The following is an 11,848-nucleotide window of genomic DNA, read 5'->3' as shown; positions in this document are numbered from 1 at the left end:
CTATTTACTTGCTCACCATTATGAACCATATTATGTTCTTGGGGATGTTGCATTGATTCTGCCGACTTTGTATACTCAAGTGGACAGCTGAAAAACTTGACAATGATATGGAAAACTCTCAATAAAATGAGTTATATCAGTAACAAAACAGCGACCGTTATCCGGTTTTTATGTCGATGTTCCAAATAAGTTATTTTGAAGTTGTTAGGCTAAACAAATGTGCTAAAATATGACATAATCTCCCCTAAAGTGAGAATTCACAATTGTCTTGTTTTCTCGGTGTTTCCGGAGCACATCGATGTGAACGATCGAAAATGACGTCGTTCCGGCCATCGCCACTAAGTTGTGGTTTGGGTGCGAGTAAGGTTCATTTCCGTATTTTAATTTTGACTGAATCATGTTACACTTTTTCACTGTTGTTGCGCATAGTTCGCAAAATCGCAAAATGTTGGAAATATGAATCGTTTGAAAAATAAAACGAACAAAGGGAAACAATAGAAATACAGAATCGAATTCCATGACCACCTCTCCACGACAACGTGACTTTCGGGATCACTAGCATCATAGTGGAGCCGCCATTTTTCAATTTTATTTATGTTACAAATTGATCAGTCTTATTGATTTTGGAGGTCATGTGTCCATAAAACAAACACAGAGGTACATGCATAACTTATATGTATATGCATACATTCTGTAAGCAAAATTCTGTTTTCAGTTGATATTGTAATCTTATATATGAACAAAACAATCACTACAATTTATTTAAAGAATAGCATTGCATCACCCCCTCAGGGGAGGTATACAGTAGGAGATATTAGGTAATCGTTGTGCTTAGTAACAATGCATAATCGGTGAACGTTTTGCCTATAATCGGTCGTATCAGCTTTTACAAGATTATTGCCCTCGGAGGTGACCGAATTGAGTTACTCTTGCATGGAAGGCCTGTGAATAAAAGAGGCGATGTTCTTAAGTGGACAGATTCATCTGGTGTTGGAAAAAAACAGTCAAACCTGTCTATAAAGGACAGTCAGTGGACTGAGTCAAACTGTCAGGTAGACAGGTGTCTTTATATGGAGGTGGCCTAAATTATTCATTCAACCATGAATATTAATTCGGGCGGGGATTTTAAGGGAGATCGTAAGCTAAACAATCATGTCCATCAAACCTACACATGTATAATAAATAGAAACAATGAAGTTTATTTACATTATTACAAATTAATTTTAATACATTGTGTACTAACATGTAGGTAATTTTTAGTGAAAAAGTCACTAATTTGGATAATCACACAGCTTTACGTTTTTACAACAAATTATATCATGTCAATTTGTAGTGCCAATTGTACACTGTGAAAATGCACAGGCAAAGTCGCCTTAAAAATGGAGAAGGATTGGTGACAAATTTTACCAAACTCATAGCCACTGCTTCAACTCTCGGTGTTGAATCAGAAAGTCGAACGAACCACGATGGTACACACAGTTTTCAAGCACGACGTTTCAAAATTGTCCAAAAGAAACGACTTTTCTCGTTCTGATTATGTGGTGAATTATTGATATCACCTTTTATTTAGAAAGAGGATCAAAACAGAAAAAAATCTTTCGTTAAGAATGAAATCGAAAGAAACCTTCAGTAACAATACGTTTTACCCCTGTGCGAGCTGTGTTTGCATAATTTTGACAATCAACAACAAACAACAAGGCAGCCAAAATTGATCGGATTTCGCAATCCCTCGATAAAAACGGAATAAACGAAAAAATGTTTCATTATTTTGTTAGGATATTTCATGTCGACATGTAAATAAAACATATCTCATTCAATAAAACTGTTTATTTTTTGTTTGTTTACGAGACGACGTGAATTTGCACTTCATGTGCGCGACAGTCTGGTGAAGTTCCCAATGCCGCTGGGGATTGATATTATAGTACCGATTGTAAACAAACTAGTTTTTCACTTGAAACTTTGCATAAAACTAGTACTGTTATCTTGCTCTTAAAATGTATATGACATTTTTCCAGTGTCCGGATTGTAACATTCAGATGATATTCATCGTGACTTTTTGTAACTTCACAACGCAAGTTGCGATGGACACCCCCCCCCCCACTTAGCCCAAAAAAATTCCCACTCGGCAATCTGAACGTTACATTTGGCCACTTTCCGGCTAGCGATTCGCAAGTAGCTATTGTCTTTTTTGCAGCGACCGTCAAATTCATTGTATATTCACTTGCATATAGGCCAGTGACAATAGTTGCATATTGCATGTAAATGAGGAAATACATCCTTCCTAAAATTTTAATATATTTATTTAATATATATATTAAATCTCGACAAAATATTTTTATTTACAGACAACTACGTATCAAAACAATAGATAGACGGCCTGACTATATAGTAGAGTAAACTTATACGAATTGTATATCCAAATAGAGTTTGGTGTAAAATCACAATAGCTGAATTCGTCAATAAGTATATGTTATGGAGGGTTTGCTGGTGGTATAGATTCCAAAAATGAGTATGATAAACACAAAAACTGGATTCTTTAGGAACTTTGAATACAATATACGGTGTTACAGTACTCAAATCCGGGTCAAGACTGTTAAACTAAATAGTGTTAAGGGCGATTTGGTGACGAGTGTCGTTCATAAACCGTTTATCGGCTTTTAGTCGGCTAACCAGGCGTTCATAAAATAGTTTCTTTCTTCTAGATTTGACCTATTTTCCGTCATTCCATTTCCTCCTTGTAGAATGGGTTGTCTTATCAATGATCTACATCAAGTGTGTAAGCAGTTTTACGAGGTAATCATTGTTCACATTGACGTAAACAACGTAAGGAGTCATGTATCAAAATGTTATAAATACTCTCATAAACGCCTACCAAGCCTTACAAGTCTCGAGACTTCTCGTCAGTTGGTACAATGTCTACCTATACTGCACTCGTTTTGATTTGTTGCTTCATTGTCTGCTTTGGGAACTTGAACGAGGTAGGAAACGAAATCGAACCTCAGGCGAATTATGGTAGGTTTTATGTTATTTTTTAAATGTTGTTATTTAATAGAAACTGAGATTTTATCCCCATACAACGACCCAGTACTAAAATACCTGTAATGAGTTTTCCAGCCGCAGCGGATTGCTGTTAGCCAATTGTACGATTATTATTTCAACGTTTAATTCTGGTGAATTATTTAAATGGCGTTCTGTCATTGCTATTACTAATATATTCTCTTTTGGCGTTTTAAATTGCGGTTGCGAAAACGACAGTTTGATTTTTCGTGATTACGCTGCAATTCAAAGAGACAATATTGTTCATGAGATTAATCTCAAAGTGAATATACTGACTGGATTACTATTGTATATACAATAAAATAAATGTATACCCAAGGACGAAAAATATCGGTCAAAATAAAAATAGTAGTCGATGATACGATATTATACGATTTAGAGACTACAGAAAACATTGTAGGGTCGAGAAGTACTTCTAAACTAGCTGTCATTCACGACGCTGATTAACCATTACAACTTTCTTCTGTTGACTGTCGGTTTGTAACGACCAATAAATATCCTTTTCTCACCTCAGTTTTTTGGACGGTTTTCCATCTCATGTTTCGAATTTTTTAAAGCAGCTCATTTCAAATGTATTGTGATATTCATCATCACCTTGATCTTTCCATGACTGATTTCCATTCTGTATCTCCGTGCAGTGCTTTCTAGTCTTAAAGTTCGATTTTCTTTTATTGATCCATCAACTTAGTCAATTTCACCTGCAAAGCGCAGGTTTGTAATGTTTCGACCTCCAAAAGACACAGTTCCCTTGAATGTTTCAGACATAACTTGCCGTACTCCAAGTGAACCACTGAAAAATACTGGAATTTATCATACAATAACATAATAATTACATACATTGTGATGATAATATTACAGTGAATGGGTATCCAAAAGACTGCTATGAAATTCAGCAAAAAGGTTACAGTTTGAGTGGTATATATACTATACGCCCCAGCGATAATGGTGATCGATTCAAAGTTTACTGTGATATGGATACAGATGGCGGAGGATGGACAGTAAGACCTTTTTAAATTGTTTTATTGTTCATCATGCGGGTAATAGTGGGAATATTTCTTTAAATATGTATAAATTCATCATGGAATAAATGTGTATGCGTGCGATAGAATTGGTCTAAACATATATTTTGAACATTGGTTGTAGGTAATTCAGAGAAGAGAGAATGGTAGATTAGATTTCTACCGCGGTTGGCGAGATTATAAATATGGTTTTGGACTTCCCGGATCGGAGCACTGGTTAGGTAATGATAATATTTACAGACTGACCAATCAAGGACCTCAATACGAACTGAGATTTGATTTAGAAGACTTTGATGGAATGACTAGATACGCCAAGTACAGTAACTTTGCCATTAGTGACGAATTCACCAAATATAGACTGAGTTTGGGATCATACAGTGGTACTGCTGGTAAGTACAAACTCAAAAAAATGCTGTTTTGGGACGCTGTCATTAGAGGTCTAAGTTTATTAATGCCTAATGTGTGGTATTGCTCGAAGCAGTGTCGATATTGTTTCAAGCATATAAATTAAAACAGATCTTAAACTTATGAATATTAGGTTGAAATGTTTGTAAATTATTGTGTGAATTTGGATAAGTAGGCATTAAAACAAACAGTAACGACTGCATGGCGTCCAGAAGAAAAATATTTTAAAATCTCGGTCTCTTTCCCTTTCCTTTCGGCAACTGGATATTTGCGATGTTATAGGCGTTCCTAAGTGACATCTTTGGTAATAATAACGTATCCAGAGGCAGAAAAAAGATAACAGCCAAACGAACAAAGACATTCGATCTTGCGAAACCCAACCAGCGATATTGATGGTTGTAATTTAACGATTTGTAAGGTGGTGTCAATATTGATGCTTTGTTATACTAATAGCGAACAATGGAATTGGTTACACAGTTTTGATTGTTTTGAAAATGGAAAATAACACAATTTTATTATTATTTTATTTGGTTTGTTTGAAATTGGTTCTCAAAATGCAAGGTCACTAACTCTTACATACCCGAATTTGTACCAAACATTTTCTAATGTTTTAGAAATACATACTATTTCTACAGAAGGAAGAGTTAACGAGTTGAAATCGTCATTAGGCATCTGAAAATTAAAGTATAATGAATAATTCTAAAACTTTGCGTCTGTAATTAATTAAGTAATGTAGAACTCCTTATACGGAGGTCGGGAGTACGCCAATATAATTGTTTAATACACCCCGGAGCTGAACTGATGTACGGATATCATGGCTGTTAGCATATTAGGATTGCCTATAAAAATCATGACATCAAAAATGCCGGGCCGTTGTGCCATTGCAAGAAACAGTTTTTACTATTAAGTGCGGATAGACATAAACCATGATTTCAGCATTAAAGAAAATTATATTAAACCGGATTAATATTTCAATTATCAATATTATTTTCACCAGTGCATTGATAACGGTAGTCTTACAATTGCAGTAACTGTTTTATATCACAAGATGCCAGATTGATTTAATAACTTTTTTTTCAGAATTGAAGTTACGTTTTATTTGGGTCGATTGAGTCATTGACCGCTTGCAATGTGTACGTCATATGCTGGTAGTTAGTCTTAACTTTGGCTCCCGAATCTTAGTTTGTAGGATATGTAGTGTAAGATCGGTTGAGTGTGCGTGTAATCAAAGTTTTCGCAATTATAATAAACAATTGTCAAGTTGAGATAAATGCATATTTTAGTTTAGTTTAATTTAGTGAGCACACCCAAGTAGCTTAGACTGAGTATAAAAACATCCTGTGCCAGGCAGCATATGACCTTCAAATATAATATTATACATGATGAACACATCGCCGTAACCATGGCCTGTTTACATCACAGTGTAAGCTTCGAAGAGGAAATAAGCTCTGGTTGCGAGAAGGAATGTAAAGTAATCAAGTCTAATGGCGATCCCCAATATGTTATCCATGCACAGATAGGTCGTTATTCTCAATGTATGTTACGAACATGATATATGTTACCTGACAATATTTCTAATTCCGTACTAAAATATAAACATGCACACTCATTGAACGATTTCCTCTTGGTTTGTTAGGAGATTCTTTCTCTGTTCACGCCGGGTCATATTTCTCAACCAGAGACCGGGATAATGATGCATACGGCAGTCGTTGTGCAACTTTATACACAGGCGCATGGTGGTATGAGTCGTGTCATTCTTCCAACCTGAATGGCCAGTATCTTGGTGGACATACTAACCTGTATGCAAAAGGTGTGGTTTGGTACCATTGGAAAACACATTATTATTCACTTAAACGTACAGAAATGAAAATAAGACCAATCAATTGAATTTTGTTAGTAATAAATCATATTAACTATTTTATACAGATGGTCACAACTTGTAGTTTAAATCCTACTTATACGCTTCAAAATACAATAACATTCAAATGTCCGTGTTAAATATCTGAAAACATAATTATAAGAAATACAGTCATTTTATGACAATATGAGTAATATTATTACAAATATAAATATGGCTGATTATAAATGTTATGATTAAATAACCTTTTGCAAATAAAATAATTTTTGCTATCAATGTCTGCAATATACTTCCTAATAAGAAGATAACGCCCTGTCTAACAAATATACAGTGATTATTTGTATATTTTTCACATGCTTTTCTCAAGTTCAGAGAGCCTCAGTTGAAGAATGACAGACAATTGGCTAACGAAGTAATAGATACAACTGTGTACTGCAAATTACTTTATTTTCGCTTGGAATTATTTTTTGTTAATTTAACTGAAGGAGTGATTCAATGAAAATAAAATCCAGCGAATTTACCTTTTTTCCTATAATTTACATTCACCTCGTCAGGAATCAGTGGAAATAAATTCCATTTAAAAACACCCAACAAATTAATTCCAACAAAAATAAATTATTTTACAGTACTTTGACAGAACAGCTGGAGTCTATGAATAAAAGTGTTGTCGAATTCAAAACACTGGAGATGCAGGTGGATATGTTGCTGCCCCTACAAACAAAACTTCGATCATTATTTGAAAATTGTATATTTGATGACAATGACAGATTTCCATTTAAATAATTCACCAGAATGAAAAGTTGAAATAATAATCGTACAATTGGACGAACTGTAAATATTAATAATTATAATTATATTATTAACAGTACATGACTTTTCACAAAAAAACGTTTAAAAAACACAAGTCGTACAAACCTTCCTAGCACAAAAGAAATGGATGACTTACCTAAATATAACCATCATACAAAGCTATATTTATTGCTGGATCATGTAAAACTCAAAAGTTGACCTTTAATTTTTACGCTCTGCTGTATTATTGTCGTTACATGTTGTCCAACGATCAGCGAATTTGTTTGGCTGGAGTACCTAGCTGGAGAAGTTCTGTGCACTGGCTCTAGTGACTCTGCAAGTTATAACAAATACAACCAACATTAAATTGTTAACCAGTGTAAACATTGGTAAAATGACCTGAATTTTTGGCTTTACACCCTAAGTAGGTGGCTACCTTCTGAACATACTGCAGTTTATTTACCTTAGTGTGTTTTTTTTTTGGCTTTATGAAACACGTTTCTTTGATTGGTCACCCTTTTTCACACAGCATATCTTTTATACGATGTTGGTGTTATGCAGCCATAACCGTAAGACTCATATATAATATATGAGGCAAATGAATGTATTATCATCAATTTTTTACAGCGATATCCAACTCTCTGCTATTTGGTTATTTATTTTAATGTCTCTTGATATCAGGGCAGTGTTATTTTCCCTCTTAACATGTCACCGATATTAGCTATTAGCAACGAAGAGAAAATCCTGCATTCGATTAGCTAATCGAAAAATGCTGTACGATATTTTTTAGCTCAAATAATTATTTGATGATAAATGTAAATATTATTGAGTATTCATCATATCATACATAAGTACATGTACATGCATTTCATGATCCACTGGATAGCTAAATGGCGGCTACTTTAGTGTTACATCATCACAAAATCAAGCAATCCGCCATTCTGAAACAGGATCTCAGTTGTACATGAGCATAATAGGTTCTTAATGCACAATGACACAAAATAGCTGACTGGTGGCCCTTTTGTTTTTAACGAATGCTGTTTGGCTATGTTACTAATGTGCTGGACTGATCAGGTAAATCTTTACACATTTTTATGTAACACATTTGCACATGAATCTATTTCCGAATCTGATCACCATTTCCGTGTAGAAAAGCATTATGAATGTCGCTTGCATTTTTAAATTTTTTATTGTTTTGGTACGGTAATTGATGAAACATGAATTGAAATAAATTTCAACTTACTAAAATATAACAGATGATATTGGATGTCGTTTGTGAAACTTTGTACTTTAACTGCTCTGTATCTGGATGTATTTCAACCTAAAAACTAAAACTTAAACATCATTTATAATGAAATAATATTTTTATTGCTACAGCTTTTCTAATCCTGACAGTCTATCTCTATGACAGTTCCATCTTAAGCGTAACTTCTTGTAATGTAAACAACGCAATCTATTATATTATATTATTATACATCTGTCACCGTAACGCCATAAGTTACAGCGTGCCGTAATTTTGCGGTATTTTATGGGGTATTTTCATCCTACCATATTAGGAAATGCGAATTCCAAATATTATATTCAGTTAGACTCGCAGTGCCCTGAGGGTTCTACGGCGTGGTTACCCCTTTAGAGTATGCTTGGTAAATCGTGGAAATCCCCTTACACGTTTATTCTGAAGTTTTAGAATGGTTAAATAAATATTCAGCTACAATTCGGTGCAGATAAAACAAATTGGAAAAGGTGGTTAATTAATGCAAATTGACAACATATTGCATGAAGCACAATAAGGTGTGAAAATGCCAGGGCGGAAGCCAGCTTGGTCAATGCATGTCATAATTGACAATACCACAAATTTCAATTGTATTCATAATCATATGATATGATAAATAAAACAAATGCTAAAATACATATCTATTATATTTGAAATTAAAATAGGGCATGTTATAGTGTGTGTGCGGAAGTTGTTATAGCTGTCATGATTATTAGCGAATTGCTGTGTTATGTCTGTCATCGTTAAGCAGGCGAGGTCCTGGACGGAACTTGGCTCAGTGATTTGGAACTAATTACGAGATAACCGTCGTTATTCTGACTACGATTTCTGACAGTTGGTATCCGTAGTTATTAATGTAGTGAACGATTAATCAAAAGATATGACGTATTCAGTACTTAGTGTGATTGGCTTTATGATTTAAGGTTACGCCCTGGAGTCTTTTTACCGTTTTGTAATTGGTTAGAGTTTTGAAAATGAATAAAGTAGTTTTAGTTGGTCTTGGCGAGTACAACACGACAGACGCAGTCGAGAGTCCAGTCCTGGAGAGTCTTGGGCGAGTCTTGGGTCAGCCTTGCGATAGTCTTGGGGATCTTTCCCCAGGGCGCTGTGTCTTATAGAGTGCTCGACTGATCGACTAAGACGAGAGTTGAAAAGTATTTCGTTGTGTGTGTCTTATTTGACTGTAAAGCTTAAGTGACTTTCCCGATCCCGTACCTCAAGGGGGCGCGATAGAGAGAGAGACGAGACGAGATTCCCCCTGACAATTGTGGAGAACCCCCAGGGAGAAGAATTCCCCCCTGATATAGCTCTCACAAACGCATGCTAGACAAACCCAGTCACAAACACAAGTAAAAACGATATACAATAATTATGTTATGTTTATAGAAATGCAAAAATTCTGTTACAGTTTTGTTCGTACTTTGTATTTTATAATTGTAATTACCATTAAAATCAGGTGATGTGCTGTATCAAATCACCAAAGCAAACATTGTAATTGTAATTGTTATAATATCTCAAGAACACTTTATTTTAGGATATTCTACTGAATTCGAATCCAGGGTTCTGTTGAATAAAATTGCTCATGAATTGTGCTAAATCAAAAGCCCTTATACATGCAGGAATCAGTACGTGATTTTCTACAGATTATATTCTACATTGCGGGAATGATAACAATATTTGCTTATTCAAATCCCATACTCGCAGACTAATTACATTAGTATATGGCCATTTACATTTATTTAATTTGAAAAATGGATATTTATATACAGATAAGAAGTGATCCAAACTAGTGCATCAATAAGGAAACGCACTTAACATGCTGATGATCGTGTCAATAAGGAAACATGATTAAACACGTTTATGACTACGTCAATAAAAAAACCACTTCAAAATGTTTACAACTGCATCAATAAAAAACGCACTTCAACATATTTACGAGTGGTAACTATAGGTTTTGTTAATGCAACAACAACGGACACATACATATAAAAAGTACCAGCGTTGTCTATCCATATTGATAAAGCGGTAAAACTCAGAGTAACACTAATACAGTGCCTAGTGTATGGCGAAGTGTCACATTACTGGTCGAATTGCACAGTATTTTAATGATTTACAACCACTGAAATAAATACACACACAATGGTAAATTTAACATATTCAGTTTGTCAAAAATATTTTCTCTAATTGATGAACAAGGATGAGCATAACAAAAAGGTGGACTTGAAGGGAAGTTAAAAAAACATGTCTAAGCTACCTCATTGCAGTCAAGTCATATAGGTGTTAAATGAATACAAGTGGTAATTACTTTCAAGGCTGTTTCTCAATTTGCTTCTCGAAAGATAATTCAACGCAATGTATTGTTTATGCTTGGCAACAGTGTACAACATTAGGTCAACAAACTTGATGCTTTTTCAAGACACAAGGTCACAAATTAGCAAGCAATTACAAATCGGGGATGAGTAATACGTCAGTCAAATATTTTCTTAATTTGTTCCCACTGTTAATTCCACTTAAACCCAGCAGACTCAAAAACGACGTATGTGGGAATTGTTTACTGTTGATGGTGTTACTCGGGATAGTTATTACAATATTAGGTACAATACAGTGATACATAAAGTCATGCAAAGAATTATTTAGAAATTGAAGTTCTTAGCCACGTCATCATCTGATATTGATATAACATGCTCACATGTGCGTTGTGATTAGATTAATTCATTTCAGCATGGTGTATTTATATCCCAACAGTGGATTGAAACTAGTGAACAAAGTGAACATATAGATGTCAGTCGGATTTCATAGCTGAACCAATCTGTGTATTTTATTTAAAATATTTCGCATAATTAATTGTTATTAGCAAGTTCTTTGTATATCTTTGCAAAAAGTTTATTCAAACAGTTTGTTTACTTGGATAGACAAATATATACTGGGGGTTATACAAGTTGTCACAGTGTAAGGCCTGCTTAATGTTATTGAGAGGGGCAAACACAGAACTCACACAGGACTGCTAGAATGGGGTAGACAAGACAATGGTACTGGAAATGAAATACACATACACCAAAAAATATCAAGTAAAAATCCTGGCTGTAATACCTCTTAAAATAATTACACGAAACAAAGCACAGAAAATTACAAAGAAATAAATTCATTGAAATAGGGGATTGCCTAGGGAATCGTGCATTGGTGATACCTCATAGTTCCAGGATGTAAAGATGGATGACAGTCAATGGCTTCTGCAACACGACGACGAGGAAATACAGGAGTCTTGCTTGCAGAGGAACTCTGTTATTCTGGAGGGCATCGCTGAAAGCAGGAGATCGCAGAGCAGTTTATACAAGTCTCACAGAATGATACTTGAAGCCTGTATCACTTGTCTCACAATATCGTAACAGCAACACACGTAGTACTCAGTTGAAATGATGGATCCCAACTGTCCTCTGTCTAGCCTAT

The 11,848-nt window shown here is 34.8% G+C and overlaps 1 protein-coding gene across 1 annotated transcript; it reads left to right on the top strand.

Moving 5' to 3' along the window:
* Window positions 1-314: 314 nt before the first annotated feature.
* Window positions 315-6,539, top strand: LOC144351917 (fibrinogen C domain-containing protein 1-B-like). Its single transcript, XM_078009175.1, has 4 exons — window positions 315-360; window positions 3,916-4,055; window positions 4,201-4,465; window positions 6,118-6,539. Exons 1-4 carry the CDS (start codon window positions 315-317, stop codon window positions 6,366-6,368), a joined length of 702 nt encoding a protein of 233 aa, XP_077865301.1. The 3' UTR covers window positions 6,369-6,539.
* Window positions 6,540-11,848: the final 5,309 nt, after the last annotated feature.

The sequence above is a fragment of the Saccoglossus kowalevskii genome, chromosome 10, assembly GCF_978046115.1.
Source record: "Saccoglossus kowalevskii chromosome 10, keSacKowa6.1, whole genome shotgun sequence".
Classification (NCBI taxonomy): Eukaryota; Metazoa; Hemichordata; class Enteropneusta; family Harrimaniidae; genus Saccoglossus; species Saccoglossus kowalevskii.
This window is presented reverse-complemented; position numbering and strand designations above follow the sequence as displayed.

Excerpts from the sequence above, each read along its gene's own strand:
- LOC144351917 (XM_078009175.1), top strand. The coding sequence starts at position 315 with ATGACGTCGTTCCGGCCATCGCCACTAAGTTGTGGTTTGGGTGCGA. Across the intron at positions 361-3,915 it reads AAGTTGTGGTTTGGGTGCGA|TGAATGGGTATCCAAAAGAC; the intron begins GTAAGGTTCATT and ends ATAATATTACAG. Across the intron at positions 4,466-6,117 it reads ATCATACAGTGGTACTGCTG|GAGATTCTTTCTCTGTTCAC; the intron begins GTAAGTACAAAC and ends TTGGTTTGTTAG.